The sequence below is a fragment of the Salmo salar genome, chromosome ssa24 (genome assembly GCF_905237065.1).
Source record: "Salmo salar chromosome ssa24, Ssal_v3.1, whole genome shotgun sequence".
NCBI classification, from domain to species: domain Eukaryota; kingdom Metazoa; phylum Chordata; class Actinopteri; order Salmoniformes; family Salmonidae; genus Salmo; species Salmo salar.
This window is the reverse complement of record NC_059465.1, coordinates 21,134,532-21,156,397: the sequence shown is the minus strand read 5'-3', so window position 1 is coordinate 21,156,397 and position 21,866 is coordinate 21,134,532. Positions and strand designations below refer to the sequence as shown.

The 21,866-nt window shown below is 42.4% G+C and overlaps 1 protein-coding gene across 1 annotated transcript in view; it reads right to left on the bottom strand.

The window, feature by feature from the left end:
• LOC106585565 (leucine-rich repeat transmembrane neuronal protein 4) overlaps window positions 1-21,866 on the bottom strand; it is a 65,156-nt gene that overhangs the window by 37,414 nt on the left and 5,876 nt on the right. The window contains exon 2 of the mRNA XM_014171933.2: window positions 18,356-19,931. Within this exon, the coding sequence (XP_014027408.1) occupies window positions 18,382-19,931 (1,550 nt within the window). The 3' untranslated portion in view covers window positions 18,356-18,381. The remainder of the gene's footprint in view (window positions 1-18,355; window positions 19,932-21,866) is intronic.

Genomic DNA, 21,866 nt, shown 5'->3' with positions numbered 1-21,866 from the left:
GATAAGGTGGGGCTTTACCTAGCAAAGGCTTATAGATGACCTGGAGCCAATGGGTTTGGCGATGGATATGTAGCGAGGGCCAGCCAACGAGAGCATACGGGTCGTAGTAGTGGGTAGTATATGGGGCTTTGGTGATAAAATGGATGGCACTGTGATAGACTACATCCAGTTTTCTGAGTAGAGTGTTGGGGGCTATTTTGTAAATGACATCGCCGAAGTCAAGGATCGATAGGATAGTCAGTTTTACGAGGGTATGTTTGGCGGCATGAGTGAAGGAGGCTTTGTTGTGAAATAGGAGGCCGATTCTAGATTTAATTTTGGATTGGAGATGCTTAATGTGAGTCTGGAAAGAGAGTTTACAGTCTAACCAGACACCTAGGTATTTGTAGTTGTCCACATACAGTGGGGGGAAAAAAGTATTTGATCCCCTGCTGATTTTGTTCGTTTGCCCACTGACAAAGAAATGATCAGTCTATAATTTTAATGGTAGGTTTATTTGAACAGTGAGAGACTGAATAACAACAAAAATATTTAAAAAACGCATGTCAAAAATGTTATAAAATTATTTGCATTTTAATGAGGGAAATAAGTATTTGACCCCTTTGCAAAACATGACTTAGTACTTGGTTGCAAAACCCTTGTTGGCAATCACAGAGGTCAGACGTTTCTTGTAGTTGGTCACCAGGTTTGCACACATCTCAGGAGGGATTTTGTCCCATTCCTCTTTGCAGATCTTCTCCAAGTCATTAAGGTTTCGAGGCTGACGTTTGGCAACTCGAACCTTCAGCTCCCTCCACAGATTTTCTATGGGATTAAGGTCTGGACACTGGCTAGGCCACTCCAGGACCTTAATGTGCTTCTTCTTGAGCCACTCCTTTGTTGCTTTGGCCATGTGTTTTGGGTCATTGTCATGCTGGAATGCCCATCCACGACCCATTTTTAATGCCCTGGCTGAGGGAAGGAGGTTCTCACCCAAGATTTGACGGTACATGGCCCCATCCATCGTCCCTTTGATGCGGTGAAGTTGTCCTGTCCCTTTAGCAGAAAAACACCCCCAAAGCATAATGTTTCCACCTCCATGTTTGACGGTGGAGATGGTGTTCTTGGGGTCATAGGCAGCATTCCTCCTCCTCCAAACACGGCGAGTTGAGTTGATGCCAAAGAGCTCCATTTTGGTCTCATCTGACCACAACACTTTCACCAGTTGTCCTCAGTTGTCCTCTGAGTCATTCAGATGTTCATTGGCAAACTTCAGACGGGCATGATGTCAGTCTTACTGCTTTTAAATGTTCAAATAAATCTACCATTAAAATTATAGACTGATCATTTCTTTGTCAGTGGGCAAACGTACAAAATCAGCAGGGGATCAAATACTTTTTTCCCCCACTGTATTCTAGGCCACAACCTTCCAGAGTAGTGATGCTAGTAGGACGGGAGGGTGCGGGCAGCAATCGGTTGAAGAGCATGCACTTAGTTTTACTAGCATTTAAAAGCAGTATTCTTGAGCAGGGGGACCTTGTGGGCGCTGCAGGATTTCAGTCCTTCACGGCGTAGTGTTACCAATTGTTTTCTTGATGACTATGGTCCCAGCTGCCTTGAGATCATTGACAAGATCCTCCCGTATAGTTCTGGGCTGATTCCTCACCGTTCTCATGATCATTGCAACTCCACGAGGTGAGATCTTGCATGGAGCCCCAGGCCGAGGGATATTGACAGTTCTTTTGTGTTTCTTCCATCTGCGAATAATCGCACCAAATGTTGTCACCTTCTCACCAAGCTGCTTGGCGATGGTCTTGTAGCCCATTCCAGCCTTGTGTAGGTCTACAATCTTGTCCCTGACATCCTTGGAGAGCTCTTTGGTCTTGGCCATGGTGGAGAGTTTGGAATCTGATTGATTGCTTCTGTGGACAGGTGTCTTTTTTACAGGTAACAAGCTGCGGTTAGGAGCACTCCCTTTAAGAGTGTGCTCCTAATCTCAGCTCGTTACCTGTATAAAAGACACCTGGGAGCCAGAAATCTTTCTGATTGAGAGGGGGTCAAATACTTATTTCCCTCATTAAAATGCAAATCAATTTATAACATTTTTGACATGTGTTTTTCTGGAGTATTTTGTTGTTATTCTGTCTCTCACTGTTCAAATATATCTACCATTAAAATTATAGACTGATCATTTCTTTGTCAGTGGGCAAACGTACAAAATCAGCAGGGGATCAAATACTTTTTTCCCCCACTGTATTCTAGGCCACAACCTTCCAGAGTAGTGATGCTAGTAGGACGGGAGGGTGCGGGCAGCAATCGGTTGAAGAGCATGCACTTAGTTTTACTAGCATTTAAAAGCAGTTGGAGGCCACGGAAGGCGTGTTTTATGGTGTTGCAGGTCGTTTGGAGGTTTGTTAACAGTGTCCAAGGAAGGCCAGATGTATACAGAATGGTGTCGTCTGCGTAGAGGTGTATCAGAGAATCACCAGCAGTAAGACTGACATCATTGATATATACAGAGAAAAGGGTCGGCCTGAGAATTGAACCCTGTGGCACCCCCATAGAGACTGCCAGAGTCCGGACAACAGGCCCTCCAATTTGACACACTGAACTCTATCTGAGAAGTAGTTGGTGAACCAGGCGAGGCAGTCATTTGAGAAGCCAAGGCTATTGATTCTGCCGAAAAGAATGCGGTGGTTGACAGAGTCGAAAACCTTGGCTAGGTCGATGAAGACGGCTGCACAGTACTGTCTTTCATCAATGGTGGTTATGATATCGTTTAGGACCTTGAGCGTGTTTGAAGTGCACCCATGACCAGGTCTGAAACCAGATTGCAAAGTGGAGAAGGTACGGTGGAATTCGAAATGTTCGATGATCTGTTTATTAACCTGTTGGGGCTAGGGGGCATTATTTTCACGGCCGGATAAAAAACTTACCCGATTTAAACTGGTTACTACTCTTGCCCAGAAACGAGAATATGCATATATTAGTAGATTTGGATAGAAAACACTCTAAAGTTTCTAAAACTGTTTGAATGGTGTCTGTGAGTATAACAGAACTCATATGGCAGGCCAAAACCTGAGAAGATTCCATGCAGGAAGTGCCCTGTCTGACAATTTGTTGTCCTTCTGTTGCATCTCTATTGACATTACAGCATCTGTGCTGTTACGTGACACTTTCTAAGGCTTTCATTGGCTCTCTAAAGCGTTCAGAAAGCGGAATGACGTGTCTCCTGTCTCTGGGCAAAGTACAGCAGCAGAGTTCATAAGTGGCCTGCCTGGGGACAGTGAGACTGAGATGCGCGTTCACGAGACTTCTCAATTTTTTTCTTTCAGTCTTTGAATGAATACAACGTTGTCCGGTTGGAATATTATCGCCATTTTACGAGAAAAATAGCATAAAAACGATTTTAAACAGTGTTTGACATGCTTCTAAGTACGGTAATGGAATATTTTGACATTTTTTGTCACGAAATGCGCTCGCGCGTTACCCTTCGGATAGTGACCTGAACGCACGAACAAAACGGAGGTATTTGGATATAACTATGGATTATTTGGAACAAAAACAACATTTATTGTTGAAGTAGAATTCCTGGGAGTGCATTCTGACAAAGAACAGCAAAGGTAAACCAATTTTTCTAATAGTAATTCTGAGTTTAGGTTGCCCCAAACTTGGTGGGTGTCAAATTAGCTAGCCTGTGATGGCCGAGCTATGTACTCAGAATATTGCAAAATGTGCTTTCGCCGAAAAGCTATTTTAAAATCTGACACCGCGATTGCATAAAGGAGTTCTGTATCTATAATTCTTAAAATAATTTATGTATTTTGTCAACGTTTATGATGAGTAATTTAGTAAATTCACCTGGAAGTTTTCGGTGGGTATGCTAGTTCTGAACATCACATGCTAATGTAAAAAGCTGTTTTTTTTATATAAATATGAACTTGATTGAACAAAACATGCATGTATTGTATAACATAATGTCCTAGGAGTGTCATCTGATGAAGATCAAAGGTTAGTGCTGCATTTAGCTGTGGTTTTGGTTTTTGTGACATATATGCTTGCTTTGAAAATGGCTGTGTGATTATTTTTGGCAGGGTACTCTCCTGACATAATCTAATGTTTTGCTTTCGCTGTAAAGCCTTTTTGAAATCGGACAATGTGGTTGGATTAACGAGAGTCTTATCTTTCAAATGGTGTAAAATAGTCATATGTTTGAGAAATTGAAGTTATAGCATTTTTGAGGTATTTGTATTTCGCGCCACGTGATTCCACTGGCTGATGACTAGGGTGGGACGTCCCACTGGCCCAGAGAGGTTAAATTGACTTTCGAAGATTTTAGATAGGCAAGGCAGGATGGATATAGGTCTATAACAGTTTGGGTCTAGAGTGTCTCCCCCTTTGAAGAGGGGGATGACCGCGGCAGCTTTCCAATCTTTGGGGATCTCAGACGATACGAAAGAGAGGCTGAATAGGCTAGTAATAGGGGTTGCAACAATTTCAGTGGATAATTTTAGAAAGAGAGGGTCCAGATTGTCTAGCCCTGCTGATTTGTAGGAATCCAGATTTTCCAGTTCAGCTGTCTGGATTTGGGTGAAGCAGAAGCAGCGGGGGGGGGGGGGCAAGTTGCTGCAAGGGGTGCTGAGGCATGGGTAGCCATGTTGGCAAGGGCAGGGGTAGCCAGGTGGAAAGCATGGCCAGCCGTAGAAAAATGCTTATTGAAATTATCGATTATCATAGATTTATCGGTGGTAACAGTGTTTCCTATCCTCAGTGCAGTGGGCAGCCAGGAGGAGGTGCTCTTATTCTCCATGGACTTTACAGTGTCCCAAAACTTTTTGGAATTAGTGCTACAGGAAGCAAATTTCTGTTTGAAAATCTAGCTTTAGCTTTACTAACTGACTGAGTATATTGGTTCCTGACTTCCCTGAAAGGTTGCATATCGCGGGGGCTATTCGATGCTAATGCAGAATGCCATAGGATGTTTTTGTGCTAGTCAAGGGCAGTCAAGTCTGGGGTGAACCAAGGGCTATATCTTTTCTTAGTTCTACATTTGAATGGGGCATACTTATTTAAGATGGTGAGGAAAGCATTTTTGAAGAGCTACCAGGCATCCTCTACTGATGGGATGAGGTCAATATCCTTCCAGGATACCCGGGCCAGGTCGATTAGAAAGGCCTGCTCACTGAAGAGTTTTAGGGAGCGTTTGACAGTGATGAGGGGTGGTTGTTTGACCGCGGACCCAGTACGCACGCAGGCAATGAGGCAGTGATCGCTGAGATCCTGGTTGAAGACAGCAGAGGTGTATTTAGAGGGTAGGTTGGTTAGGATGATATCTAAGCGGGTGCCCATGGATTTACGTTTGTACCTGGTAGGTTCCTTGATGATTTGTGTGAGATTGAGGGCATCTAGCTTAGATTGTAGGACGGCCGGGGTGTTAAGCATGTCCCAGTTTAGATCGCCTAACAGTACGAACTCTGAAGATAGATGGGGGGCGATCAATTCACATATGGTGTCCAGGGTACAACTGGGGGCCGAGGGGGGTCTATAACAAGTGGCAATGGTGAGAGACTTGTTTCTGGAAAGGTGGAATTTTAAAAGTAGAAGCTCGAATTGTTTGGGCACAGACCTGGATAGCATGACTGAACTCTGCAGGCTCTCTCTGCAGTAGATTGCAACTCCGCCCCCTTTGGCAGTTCTATCTTGTCAGAAATTGTTATAGTTAGGGATGGAAATTTCAGGATTTTTGGTGGCCTTCCTAAGCCAGGATTCAGACACGGCTAGGACATCCGGGTTGGCGGAGTGTGCTAAAGCAGTGAATAAAACAAACTTAGGAAGGAGGCGTCTAATGTTAACATGCATGAAACCAATGCTTTTACAGTTACAGAAGTCAACAAATGAGAGCGCCTGGGGAATGGGAGTGATGCTGGGGGCTGCAGGGCCTGGGTTAACATTTACATTTACGTCATTTAGCAGACGCTCTTATCCAGAGCGACTTACAAATTGGTGCATTCACCTTATGATATCCAGTGGAACAACCACTTTACAATAGTACATATATATCTTTTTTGGGGGGGGTTGGGGGATTAGAAGGATTACTTTATCCTATCCCAGGTATTCCTTAAAGAGGTGGTGTTTCAGATGTCTCCGGAAGGTGGTGATTGACTCTGCTGTCCTGGCGTCGTGAGGGAGCTTGTTCCACCATTGGGGTGCCAGAGCATCTAGCTTAGATTGTAGGATGGCCGGGGTGTTAAGCATGTCCCAGTTTAGATCTCCTAACAGTACGAACTCTGAAGATAGATGGGGGGCGATCAATTCACATATGGTTTCCAGGGTACAACTGGGGGCCGAGGAGGGTCTATAACAAGCGGCAATGGTGAGAGACTTGTTTCTGGAAAGGTGGATTTTTAAAAGTAGATGCTCGAGGAAGAAAGGAGGAGTAGGATAAGAGTACGGCTAAAGGCTAAAGAACTGGTCATCTAGTAGGTTCAGAACAGAGAGTAAAAGGACAGGTTTCTGGGCGCGGAAGAATAGATTCAAGGCATAATGTACAGACAAGGTTATGGTAGGATGTAAGTACAGTGGAGGTAAGGCATTGAGTGACGATGAGAGATGTTTTGTCGCTAGAGGCACCATTTAAGCCAGGTGTGGTCACCGCATGTGTGGGGTGTGGAACATAAGGGCTAGCTAAGGCATATTGAGCAGGGCTGGAGGATCTACAGTGAAATAAGACAAAAATGACTAACCAAAACAGCAATAGACAAGGCAAATTGACATTAGGGAGAGGCATGTGTAGCTGAGTGATCATAGGATCCAGTAAGTAGCTAGGCGAGGTGGAGGCACGGCGATTCAGACAGCTAGCAGGCCGGGGCTAGCAGCAGGCTAGCAGATGGGCCTCAGGGGGACGTCGCAATGGGAGAGCTTGTTGAAACCCCCTCGGACGGTTACGTCGGTAGACCAGTCGTGATGGATCGCGGGGCTCCGTGTCAGCAGCAAAAGGGTCCAGGCCAATTGGCAAAAGAGGTAATTGAAGCCCAGGGATTGCTTGATGGATCTCTTCAGATAGCCAGGAGATGGGCCTAGTTCGAGGCTAGCTCCAGGCTAACTGGTGCTTGCTTTGGGACAGAGACGTTAGACAGGAGTAGCCACTCGGATAGCAGCTAGCTAGCTGCAATGATCCGAGTAAAGGTTCAGAGCTTGCGGTAGGAATCCAGAGATGTGGTAGAGAAAAGCAGTCCGATATGCTCTGGGTAGATATCACACTGTGCAGGCTGGCAGTAGTTGCCCGGGCTGAGGCTGGCAGTCCGAGTTAACGGTGATGACCGCTAGCAGTGGCTAACTGAAGACTAGCTAGTAGCTAGTTAGCTGGCTAGCCTCTGAAGGGGGTTCTGGTTCAAAAGTGTAAAAATAGCAGATCCATAACACATTGGGTGAGGCAGGAGAGTATTTTCAGTCCATAGATGGAAAATGACATTTAAAAATAATAAAAATATATACGAAATACATACGGTCCACCACCTAACACTGGGTATTACTATTGGCCTTTTTTATCATTTGAATAATCCTCAGCATGCTTTGCAATTGTTAATATTTACAAATACATTTATATTTAGTTCATTTAGCAGACGCTCTTATCACACCATAGTGCTTCTTCTGATAGCAATACAGGGTGAAAGGGGGCCACAAAATGGTGGACAGATGTCATTTTTTTTATAGAAAAGCATTTTGAATTTTGAAAATACAAATTATAGCTCTGGAAGGTATCTTGTTACAAAATACATTGGAGTGTAGTTCAGTCCATTGTAATAAAAAATTGCTAAATACTCAGGAGTAATTTAAATACATATTTCAAATACATGTAACAGAAACAGTGCCCATCTCTGCTCCTGACCAGACATGGTCTGGTTATCAATAATCTATAGGAGTTATAAGGGAAGGATGAGAATAGCTATCTAGTGAACAAGTCATTTCCTATTGTATGTATAATTTAGCTGTGAAATAGGAAGGGATGGAGAGGAATTCACAGCTACCAATAAATCAGATGACAAAGGGGGGGCTTTATGGCTTATGGCTAGGAGAGATATAGAGAAGAGGAGCACCTGGTAATCATCTTCATAAAGTTCCCTTTGAAAATGCTGATTCAGGGGTTGTGTATTCTAATGTGGCAGTACTGGTGAAGCTCTGGATGCTGACAGGAGTTTGGGTGAAATACTAGCCTACATCTGTTCTTTCAGCCATGCAGGATTGAGGGCACTAAATGTAATTGATTATGAGGTTTAATGGATCCATTTTGCCACAGTTTGATTATCCAACAGAGCTCTCTTCAGAAATAAATAACACAAGCAGATTAGGGTTTAACCATTAATCTCCTCAGATGGACCACTCCTCTATCACTCCCACACACACTGAAGTCCCCATCACAAATGGCATGTGTGGTTTTAACGTCATTATCCTAGCCTATATAGACAAATAAATATCCCCCCATTATACTGTCATTTCAAAAAAGGTTAGGAATGCCTCTCCATGACATCCTTATTGGTTGTTACTGTTGTGTCCATGCTGCAGAAATGGCCACAATGGCTCTATTGAAGAGATTGCTACCAATGAATCCATTTCAACATATCATATCTAAGCGAAAAATCCTTCCAAAGCAGCCTCCCCCAAGCAGTAATCAGCCACTTAATTTTATATTTATTGCTCCATGACAACTGACGTCAGACAATCTGAGACATCTCCTACTGTACATATAATACATATTACACCTAATATACCACCCCCTGTGCAGTTCTTTCAATTGATGCATAGAAGGGCTTTGACCATCGTGAATGGTCCTATCTCTGGTATACTACGGGAGGCATAGCTGTGGGAAGTAGTTTGGGGGTGGGGGTGCTGCGACAGCACCCCTACTTCCCACAGCTAATATGGAATGTATGGGATTTGGCAAATTGTTTATGACTATGTTAAAAACACTGTCTAGTAACCCCTCTGCGATGGTCTTGATGGGTCACCAATGCTCCTCACAGTTTGCCATCAAACGGGGAACTCGCCAAGGCTGTCCTGCATCCAGCCTCCTATTTGCCCTATCACTGGAGATTTTAGCTAAAAATAATATGTCAATCCCAAGGTATAGGGCAAATATCAGTAAAGGACACGGGCCACCATATCTCATTATATGTAGATGGCATATTATTGTACCTTGACAATGTAACACAATCCCTCCCTAATGTATTAAGTATATTCAGACAATTCAGCAGTATATCAAGTGTTAAGATCAACTTCACTAAATCATGTCTGCTCCCACTTAACAAAGCAATGTTAAATCTCAATATAGAATTGAAGATGCCAATTGTGACCCATTTTAAATATCTGGGCATTGACATTTATCCCTCTCTAAATAAAATTGTTTTGGAGAACTACAAAATGTCACAACTGCAATTATAGCAGATCTCGCCAGATGGTTTAAACGAACATTAACTTCATCAGGTCTAATTTCGATAGTCAAAATGAATGTCTTGCCTTGTCTTGCCAATTTCTTTGTTAGCATGCTTCCTTTGTCCTCGCCATTAGGGTACTGGGAAAAGATCCAAAGTTTAGTCTTGAATTTTATATGGAAAGGGAAACGTCACAGAATTAAAATGACTACACTCCAGCAACCCAGGTTTACCCAGGTCTAGGTTTACCCAACTTCAAGTTCTATGCTTTGTCTCTAGTGCTCTGCCCACATAACAAATGGTTTGATCAAGATAAATGTCTTCCTTGGTTGGAAACGGAGGAAATTATAGTGTCACCATTTACATTGAAAGATGTACTATTCTCTGCCTTAACTCCTATATTTTGCCGTACTCAGTTTGGACCAATCATCACCCACTCAATAGACCTGGCAACAAATTGAAAAACTGGGTTATTGGGAAGTGCAATGGCATACCCAAACACCAATATTTAGGAATAACTCCCTACCTTTGGGAGGGAAACCTACTTTTTTTAAACAATGGTCTGAACAAGAAATTAAACTTTCGGACATAATGAATGATGAAGGTTTATTAACCTTTCATGACCTAAAAAATATGTATAATTTATCTCGTTCGTCATTTAGATTTTTCTTTGCAGTTAAGAGCCGCTATGCGCACTTATAGAGTCAACCACTCCCATTCCATTTACTCACTGAGATTTTAGCCAGTCAAAATAGAAGTGGAGGTTTAATATCCAATCGATATAAAAAATAAAAAAAACACTAGAAGCCCTCCGTAAACCAATAGGAATAGTTATGGTATGGAATAGAGATATTAAAGACTACAAACAAAATACAGATTGGAAAAGAGTCTAAAACAATATCCCAATGTCCTCCCGGAATTTGAATCATCAACTAATAGACCTCAAATTAATTCACAGATGTTATTTGACTCCGGAAACACTGCCAATTTAAACTTGCTCCTATTCCAAATTGTCTGTTGTGTTCTCAAAAAATATTGGAACCTACATGCACATGATGTGGGACTGCCCCAGTGTGAAGACCTTTTGGTCACAGGTTGCCAGGTCTGTGTCGAGTATAGTTGGTGCTGCCATTCCCTATCTCCCCAATATATTATTGTTGAAGTATGACTCTTCACTGACTCTCATAGACTCTCATAGAGTATGGTTGTCTGGACTGACTGCGGCAAAAATAATGTTAGTGACCAGATGGAAGCCTCCACATAAACTCAGCATAACTCAAGGGGTACAAAACTTCCTTGACATTTTCACTAGAGCTCTCCATAGCTCTTTTGAACAGCGCCAAGGAAACAATATTAGATACATTCAGTAGAGGAATCGAAAAGGTCAAAAGCTTATTATGAGTTCATGTATTGTAATCATGTTTGAACGTATCAATTGTATTTTTAATATCTGTATCGAATATCGATGTATGCAGGCTGATTCTATTCATGTGTGCCTTGTTCCCACAAACAATTATACAAACATAAGATGAGTTGCCCACGACGTTTTGTTTCATGCATAGATATGTCGGCAGGGTAGCCTAGTGGTTAGTGCATTGGACTAGTAACCGAAAGGTTGCAAGTTCAAACCCCCGAGCTGACAAGGTACAAATCTGTCATTCTGCCCATGAACAGGCAGTTAACCCACTGTTCCTAGGCCGTCATTGAAAAGAAGAATTTGTTCTTAACTGACTTGCCTGGTAAAATAAATGTCTACAACATGAGCCAGTGGGGGGGTGGGAATAGGAATGGGTCACACCTACTGGGAAGGAGACAGACAGGACAAATAATGGGCATTTTTTATCTACTGTTTTTTGTTTCTTTATATATGTACTATTTGAATATTATTGCCTGTCTGTGATCTGAACCCCTCACAAAAAAATACAAAGTAAATAAAAGTTGGTCACACAAAAAAAAAAAGGGATGGAGAGGACGTCACAGCCATCAACAAATCAGATGACAAAGGGGGGGCTTTATGGCGAGGAGAGTTACAGAGAAGAGGAGCACCTGGTAATCATCTTTATTCCCTTTGAAAGTGCTGATTCAGGAGTTGTGTATTCTGTTGTGGCAGTACTGGTGAGGCTCAGGATGCTGACAGGAGTTTGGGTGAAATACTAGCCTACATCTGTTCTTTCAGCCATGCAGGATTGAGGGCACTAAATGTAATTGATTATGAGGTTTAATGGATCCATTTTGCCACAGTTTGATTATCCAACAGGGCTCTCTTCAGAAATAAATAACACAAGCAGATTAGGGTTTAACCATTAATCTCCTCAGATGGACCACTCCTCTATCACTCCCACACACACTGAAGTCCCCGTCACAAATGGCATGTGTGGTTTAGCCTATATAGACAAATAAATATACCCCCATTATACTGTCATTTCAAAAAGGTTAGGAACGCCTCTCCATAACATCCTTATTGGTTGTTACTGTTGTGTCCATGCTGCAGCAATGGCTCTATTGAAGAGATTGCTACCAATGAATCCAATTCAACATATCAAGCAAAAAATCCTTCCAGTTAATGCCAAACCTGAGACTTCCCCCTCCTCGTGGTCCAGATTCAGACAGAAATGACATTAGTATTCTGAAGCAGCCTCCCCCTAGCAGTAGCTGGTGCCAGCCACTTAATCTGTCATTTATTGCTCCATGACAACTGAAGTAACTGAACCTCTACCCAATGGAACATCTCTGCCAGCCTGGTGGCCTTTTTCCTCATTGTGGCCGAGGCAGTGTTGAGAGGACCTTGGTGGAAATAAGGGCACAAATACAATTTTGTGGGGCAATGAGTTGGTTAGTAGGAACCCTGGCCACTAAGCCTTCTGAGCTGTTTATTGTATGCACTCCCATGAAGGCTGGCTGAGCTTAGGGGGAGATAGGAGAAGGGTAAGGAAAGAGGGGAGAGGAAAGAAAGAGGAGAGAAGAGAAGAAAGCGGAGGGAAGAAGAGAGGGTGGTTTTTCCTCTCTAAAAACTACATCAGTCCCCCATTGAGGACAGATGTACAAATGCTATATGAGCATTCATGTTGTCAAAATAACCAACTCAATGCAATGCAAGTAAATTAAAGCGAATGAAATTGGCCAAAACAACTAAAAGAGTCCTAAAAAACACATTGCAGGTTTGTATTCAGATGCTGATTCATTGCAGTCTTGTTTGAGAGGCAACAGTGACATGGGGGTCCAAACATCAAATATCAGTGCAAGTGCTTTTGAAGTGTGTAAAAAAATATGGAAAACACATGTAGCCTTCTATGTCAGGCTCGCACAAACACAATCCAATGTCAAAAAGCACAGTGTTTTCTCAGATTTCAGCCTGTTTGAACTCCCTCTGCTTGTCTGACACATAATATTTGTGAGCCCCAGTGTAAAACATGAACTCAGCATCTCTCCAGAGCCAGCTACAGGCCCCTGTTTGTAGAGCTGCTCTCTGGGTCCTGTCTGCTGATTCACAAGGCATGACCTTCAGAGGGACTGGGCCACAGCGCAATGTCTGTGTCACCAGCAAATGATTAATGAGAGGCAGAGATAGGAAGGTGAGAGGGAGAGAGCGAGAAAGGTGAAAAGAGAGAGAGAGAGAGAGAGAGAGAGAGAGAGAGAGAGAGAGAGAGAGAGAGAGAGAGAGAGAGAGGAAGGTGAGAGGGGGAGAGCGAGATAGAGGGAGGAAGGTGAGAAAGAGAGGGAGGAAGGTGAGAAAGAGAGAGAGGAAGGTGAGAGAGAGAGAGCTATAACTCAGTTGGTCTAAAACCAGACAGGTTGTCAGTGCCCTTAAATCTTGACACTACCTCACCAATATTTACCTCCCCATCTTTCCTCCATACTATGTACTGCAGGCTTCATATTTAGACCCTCAGATTTCTGTAATGGCTGTATAATGGGTGCTAGCTGATGAGTATTCAGTAATGCATACACATAATTCTGTAATAAAACAGGCCTACAACTAGTCTGAGAAATGGTTTTTTTTTAAAACATATGTTTGAGGTGCTTTAATTCAGCTATAGTCAACCTGATGTCTCCAACTACAGTTTGTTTTTATCAAAAGAGTTGAGAACAAGGTTGCCATGAGCAGTGTGAGTGTGATGAAATCAACTGAACCTACGAGGGCGGTATACCCAAAAAGTCAAAAGTCCCTCCGTCAATCAGCCTTATGGTATCTGACAGCTTTTTGAGCAGCATATTGTTTCTAACTTCTCCCAAAGCAATTCTGTATAAGCTTCAAGGCTGTCTCATGAGCCATTACCCATCTTCATCTCACCTCAGACACTGCTAATTTGGCATGTCTAGAAAACCTTGACATCAATCACTGGATAACGACCAATTAACCTTTTAGCCTGGGCTCTCAAAGGGCTCCATTACATATCTGGGTTGGCATCTCTGCCAATTTGCTACAATATATTTCAATCAAATAGTTTCTAAGAATATCAAAACAATGCCCACTCAACATATGTTCAAGGATTGGCCTTCAATTGTGAATGAAACCAGACTCAATGTTAAGATGACACAATAAAGACTTTTCCATATGCAGAGCCTTGATTCAATACACAACCATAAATATGTGTCAAATTCAGTTAATTCTCTAAGCATGCATACACACAAACCAGTTTGTTGCTCACCATATTCTTGGTCGTTAGTACACAGCTGGTCAAATTGTATTTTATAACTCCTGTTTATTTGGGTACAAATGCATTTATTTTAACAACTTAACTTCTTCTGTCACTTATGTAAACACTGGATAGTACCATTCTCTTGCTAAGCATGCCCTCCCGCATACTCTCTGGACGTTGGACTTCAATCACTACAGAAAGAGATTGACTGAGATCGAGAAGAATTGCCACAAACGGGAGGATTCAATAATGTCAAACATGAATGGGGAGGGAGATTGATACACATTCCTCATCTCCAACTGATGAAATGCTTCTGTTCTCCGGTCAAAGGATAATCTCACCCACTGATTTATCTGTGATGACAATGTTTTACAGAACATTGATCTCTCTCCCTTTCCTCCCAAACCACTTCCATCCACTCACTCTCTCTGTGTCACACAAAATGTAATGTAACAACCAAACAAAATGGAGCACATGACAACAACATGGATGCAGCGCAGAACAGCAATAACCTCACATGAGGTACTTGAGTTAAAAAAAAAAAAGCTTAATATGTCAGCACCACTGATATGGACAAAACCTTATCAAACTAAATCATAATGGATCTGATTACGACTCTTCCATAGAAAAAGAGTTGGAAATATCATGTTTTCCATTGCCAAAAGTTCCATCTATTGATATACTATAGGCTACAAGAAGCTGTAGCAGAGATGATAAATGAGGTAAGAATGGTATAAAACCATGGGAACCTGTAAACAGTCAAATATATTTCCATTCAGAAAATGGAGGGAAAATTGATCAGTATAAAGGACTGGGTCATGGCATCCATCCCGATTAAAATATTAATCTGAATAATGTTATCATGAACTAGCCATTGAGTTCTGTTGAGGAATATTGGGAGGATGCTGTCCACCTGTTTAACCAAGGAGATTACTCTGTGTCTGATTTAGCCATGCTCATACTCTAATCTAATTTCTATAAATCAAATCAACCTATACAGAAACTCTTTCCTTGATTTCAAAGAAAGGGAGTGATACTTGAAACATGACCTGGGGAGCCAAAGAGGAAGGAGAGATTCTGGGCTTTACTATATCATTACATCTCACTCTATACCGAATGACTCACAGACATGCAGCCTGGTCTCATAGACTAGATGTAACATAGTAAATATGGGCCACTCAAAATAGTATGATATGTTACGTTTGATATGGTTACATACACAGAAGGTTACTTCAGGCAAAAATGAAAGGAGGGTGGGTGGTTGGTCGGGGTGGATAAGTAGCCGTATAACACAAACATCTAGCAACCCAAAGGTTGTGTGTTTGAATCTCATCACGGACAACTTTAGCATTTTAGCTAATTAGCAACTTTTCAACTACTTACTACTTTTTAGCTACTTTAATTAGCATGTTAGCTAACTCTTCCCCTCAACCTAACCTTAACTATTTTAGCTAACCCTTCCTCTAACCCTAACCTTAACCCTTTAACCTGTTATGGATAGGGGGCAGTATTTTCACGGCCGGATAAAAAACGTACCCGATTTAATCTGATTATTACTCCTGCCCAGAAACTAGAATATGCATATAATTATTAGCTTTGGATAGAAAACACTCCAAAGTTTCTAAAACTGTTTGAATGGTGTCTGTGAGTATAACAGAACTCATTTGGCAGGCCAAAACCTGAGAAGATTTCTTACAGGAAGTGCCCTCTCTGACCATTTCTTGGCCTTCTACACTCTCTTTATTGAAAACTGAGGATCTCTGCTGTAACGTGACACTTCCTACGGCTCCCATAGGCTCTCAGAAGGCGTCAAAACGTTGAATGATGCCTTTGCAGGCCATGGCTGAAAAACAGTAGCGCATTTGGATAGTGGTCGATCTGAGAACAATGAGACTGGGGGCGCGTGCACGAGCCGACACCATGTTTTTATTTTCAGTCTTTGAACGAAAACAGGGTTTCCCGGTCGGAATATTATCGCTTTTTTACGAGAAAAATCGCATAAAAATTGATTTTAAACAGCCTTTGACATGCTTCGAAGTATGTAGAGAACGATAGAGCAGCAGAAGGATTTTAATGTGAGTCTTCAGACTAACTTATTTTTTTATTTGTTTTATTTAACATTTAACTAGGCAAGTCAGTTAAGAACAGATTCTTAACGTTCATTATGATTTTCTAAAAACAAATTGTGACACAAATGTAAAAAGCATGTCAAACATCCTCCTTCCCTATTAAGTTTCTATGTGAGAATTGCCATGACAATTTCAGATACCCAAAATATCTTTGGCCTGTCCTGGTTTGGAATCGCCTCATTCTCATTCTCAGTTCTTCTCACCTCAGCTTTCTCCTGCAGACTGTGGTTGAGAAATGTTCTGCAGAGGACGTCCTCCTGACTAGAAACTGTTTTGCACCTGTGCACTTAATAATGGATGACATTACTGAGAACATGCATCTAAAATACATTTGTGCTTTCGCCTTCGGTATGTTATGTGGGATTTGAGATACTTGAGGAGGAAATGAAGAAAAACATACTGTAACGAGGCAAAGCACTGGTAAGTGGTGCTAAAATATTATAGGAAATAGAAACTACCTTCAATAATATTGGTGCAATTCATGAGCAACCTTTCTCCACTCCAATGTGTATGGGCTTTTTGGCTACCAAAGGGAACACTGAGTCAGAGAGAAAGGTGCAGACTTAAGTGGCCCTACTATATCTCCCTAAGCAAAGCATGCCCTGTTAATCATTATCTACCATTCTGCCAAAAGCCAACAAGCAGCAATACAGGGAAAGACAAATACATGGCATCAGGGAAAGAGAGGGCACACGCAAAAGTGCCTAATTAAGCATGGGCAAATCAATAAGTATTTCTGTGTGACTTCCTCCCTCAATAATATATAATATCAGTTCACATTATTGTTATGCTCAATTTGTAAAGCTTAACAGTATGAGATCTGCTGGGGCTCCCTATGTCAGAATTTCTTTAATCTGGTGGCGCAATTACGCAATGTCCCCTCTCTTTCCAATAATTATTTTGGCTGGGAAACAAATCAATGAACTGATGACCATAAATCCGCTTAATCTTTATCAAATGAGGCTTTGAGAGACATCAGAGGAAACACAGGTGGTTGGCTAAAATAATGGTGATATGTTAAAGGGTCAAAGTAGTAAAGGGAAAACCTTTGTAGTCCATGAACCTTCTTTCCACTTTCCTTCTCCTCACTACTCTACCTTTCCCTTCTACCTCAGTGGTTTCCAACCTTTTTCGGTTACTGTACCACCAACTGAATTTTGCTCTGCCCGGAGTACCCCTGAAGTACCCCTCATGTGCATTTTACCAGGAGGCCTATGGTCTCATGAGTCTTCTCAAGTACCCCCTGTAGTACCTCTGGTTGGGAAACACTGCTTTACAGTATACATTCCTCTGTTACTCAGTTCTAAACCACTCAGTGTAGCTCGCTACACAGCCTCTCACTCAGTCTCAGATCTCCAATGCAGACTTCCAATTTTCTGTTTATAAAATCAAGGTCTTTCTTACTGTAATAAAACAGCCTGATTGCCATCTTACAACATCAAGGACATCTGCTTACTGTGGTACTACATTGTCAACAAAAACCTGCCTGGTTTTTCACCTCTTTGGCTAGAACCAGAAACATCAAATGAAAGAGGCATAGAGAGAGAGAGAAAGGCCAGGTTTGAGATAATACTGTAGATCGAACTTATCTCAATAGAAATAGAATGTTTTCTACTGAGGATCTCCTGTACTTGATAATTCAATACCTTTACTGAGCTTTAATGTCATGTAATATACCAGCCATTACACCCGAGAGGTGATAAAGGTATAGCCTCTGTCAATTTATCACAATCACGATAGTAAGAGAGTGAGAGAGTTCAAATAAGACAATAGTGACATTTTACCACATATAAAGCCATCGGCAAGGTATGCTGTTGTAGCGAATATACACGATAGGCAAAGACTCACTGCACAGTGACTTGACATGGTACGTAAAAAAAAAAGTTATCATTCTATTTTGCCTACAGTGCACTGTAAGATATATATTCAAACAGGAGTGCAGGAAAGCTCAAGCTCGAGCTTCACTCTCTCTCAATCAATTCATGATGCTTATTTTTTGACTGAAAGAGGCATACTGTACTTTACAAGATGACCTGGGTTTACAAATGGATCTGAACTAGCCTGGCATGTTATGACTCAAGTCACGATGCATTGACTCATATTTCCTATCCAACAAACAAACAGAGCAAGAGGATAATGTAAAATATATGTTTATCCCCAAAATCACTGAGAAATTTACCTCTGGTGCCCCGCAGTGGAAATGGATCATACCTCACATTCTCTGGAGCCTGAGATTGTGTATGTGTAGGGTCCAGTCCCATTAACCAGCACATCCATAGTTGCAGAGTTTGCAGGTTTGTAGTCCACATAATACTCTTGCAGAGGTGAGCTGAGAGTGCTTTCTGTTTCCCGCACATTTTTTCGCCGCTTTTTGACCATGGAGCGCTGCTGGAGCTGCTTAATGCTGTTGGGGTAGCGCTTCCAGGACACATAAATAACCAGGAGAATTATAGCCACCGACAGGAAAAGTGCCACACAGCCAGCAATAATCTTATGGAGAGACACATACTCAAAGTCCTGCTCTGGGGTGGTAGGGGAGACCCCTGAAGGAGACGGAATGATCGTAGCACTGCGAGTCAACTCCTCCTCAACCCTGGACAACGTGGGAAGGGGCAGGAGCTCAGGCTGAGATGGGATGTTGAGGGAGGCTGTGGTTGAGACAAAAGGGGTGGTGGGAGTGACCTTACAGATACTAAATGTCTCTACTGCATCGATCACTTTCTCTCCCTGGGCCTCCTTAGGCCCAGCACAAATCATAGTGGTCTCCTTGTTCCCCTTGAAGTTCCTCAGCCAGGCCACTAAGGGGCAGATGCTGGGGCTACAGTACCACACATTACCAGCTAGGCTGATGGTGGTGAGGGAGATCCAGGCATCCACTGTCTCCTGGGACATGTTGCTAAGCTTATTGGAGTCCAAGTTCAGGGTCTGTAGGTTGGGGAGACATAGGTACGTACTGGCATCCACAACTTGCAGTTCATTTCCAGAAAGGTCCAGTTTTTGCAAGGACGTCCACGTCCAGGTTAGACCTTGGTTTATTGACTTAATTCGGTTCCATTGCAAATAGAGTGCCCGCAGGTTGGTGAGGCGGGGAAAGTGAGAGAAGTTGATCTTTGAGAATTGATTGTGTTCCAAATGAAGTTCGATCAACTTGAGCAGCCCAGCAAAAGCATTTCTAGTCAGGCTTCGCAATCGATTGTAGCCAAGATCGAGGAACTCCAAATTGCGCAAATCCTGAAAAACCCGCATTGGGACAGTTTTCAGGGAGTTGGACCGCAAGTGGAGACTAAGCAACTTCCGCATGCCCTCAAATTGACTGGGCTGGAGGGCCTGCAGCTTGTTGTAAGAAAGGTCAAGATTGCGTAAGTTAGGGACAGTATGGAAAGTGTTGTTTTGTAGCTGTGTGATCTTGTTAGAGCTGAGAATCAACTCCTTGAGCCTCCGTACCCCATGGAAGGCTTGGCTGTCCACTGTGTTAATGTAGTTGTGGTCGAGATAAAGCCAAACAAGCTGACTGAGGCCTGAGAACTGACTAGCTCTGAGATTCACTAAACTGTTGTAGCGCAGAGAGAGGCCCTGGCATCCCACAGACACATTGTTTGGCACATCCCGGAAGGCATTGGACTCACAGTATACTATTTTTCCATCACATCTACAGCTTTGAGGACAGGCTCGCTCACGAACACTGATTGGAGACGCTAGCAGCCAGCCCTGCACCAACAATGGGATCATGAGCCATCTACGTCGCATCAGGGATCCTGCAGACACGGGGAAAAAAGATAAGGACACTCAAAAAGTGTATGTTTATATCAGTATCTGTTAAAATGATCATGCTGAGAATAAACATGTTGACACTATGAATGAAGTGGGAGGGAAAATGTTATCTACTTTTCTGCACTATTTTCTTAAACAAGCTTTATCAACTTGTTTTAGGGGACCAGCAGGCTGTAGTCCTTCTCGCTTCTAGAACCGCTTACATTCAAACTAGCACTTGAGATGAGAATAAATTGGTTTCATCCCAGGGACCGGTGCCTGTCCACGGTCAAAGGTTGAGAAACACTGATCTGAATGAAAGCACCGTACCTAGGGGTTGTTTAGGGGAATAATGGAGAGTGGTTGTGGTACTGTGGTAAAACATCTAACGTACACTGAACAAAAATATAAATGCAACATGTACAGTGTTGGTCCCATGTTTCATGAGCTGAAATAAAAGATCCCAGAAATGTTCCACACTCACAAAAAGCTTATTTCTCTCAAAACTTCTGAACAAATTTGTTAACATCCCTGTTAGTCAGCATTTCTCCTGTGGCAAGATAATCCATCCATCTGACAGGTGTGGCATATCAAGAAGCTGATTAAACAGCATGATCATTACACAGGTGCACCTTGCGCTGGAAGCAATTAAAGGCCACTCTAAAATGTGCATTTTTGTCGCACAACACAATGCCACAGATTTCTCAAGTTTTGAGGGAGTGTTCAATTGGCATGCTGACTGCAGGAATGTCCACCAGAGCTGTTGTCAAAGAATTTAATGTTAACGTCTCTACCATAAGCTGCTTCCAACCTGCTTCAGAGAATTTTTCAGTACGTCCAACCGGCCTCACAACCGCAGACCACGGGTATGGTGTCAAGTGGGTGAGCGGTTTGCTGATGTCAACGTTGTGAACAGAGTGCCCCATGGTGACGGTGGGGTTATGGTATGGGCAGGCATAAACTAGGGACAGAGAACACAATTGCATTTATCGATGGCAATTTGAATGCACAGAGATACCGTGACAAGATCCTGAGGCCCATTGTCATGCCATTCATCCGCCGACATCACCTCATGTTTCAGCATGATGATGCACGACCCCATGTCGTAAGGATCTGTACACAATTCCTGGAAGCTGAAAATGTCCCAATTCTTCCATGGCCTGCATACTTTCCAGACATGTCACCCATTGAGCAAGTTTGGGATGCTCTGGATAGACGGGATCGACAGCATGTTCCAGTTCCCACCAATATCCGACAACTTCACACAGCCATTGAAGAGGAGTGGTACAACATTCCACAATCAACAGACTGATCAACTCTATGCGAGGATGCGAACACATTTTTTTCCCCCACAACGTTCCCTTAAGAGTCTAATTTGGTCATGAACTAACATTTTCATAGAAATGTTCCTGTGATGTGCAAGGAATGTTTCCAAGAGACCATTCCCTTAATGTCAAATATAACTTACCCAGAACGTGGTTACCATGTTCTCAGAACATAAGATATTCATGTTCTAGACAGGTTTCATGGGAACGTTGCAAAAATGTGTCCAAAAAAGATAATTATACATCATGTCATGTTACCAAGCCCATGATCAGTGAACTACTGATCCATTCATAGTTCTTTGTCTCTTGGCAAGTTTAGGAATACTCACACACAATGCTTTTAACATACAGTGTTCTCAATTTACATATTTGACACACATGATAACATTGTGCGTGTTCAATTCATCCGAAATTATTATTCAACATGTCCTCACCTGGAATTTGAACTCTCAACCTCTTGGTTCACATTACTTCGATCTTCCTGAATCCTGCTATACCACCATGTCTGTGTAAGGTACTGTATAAATGAATCTGATTATTCTCACTTCAATGATTTGATTTACTTATTTCAGCAATTTAAGAGCTTTCTATATAGTTGTCTGATGTTGGTGGGGC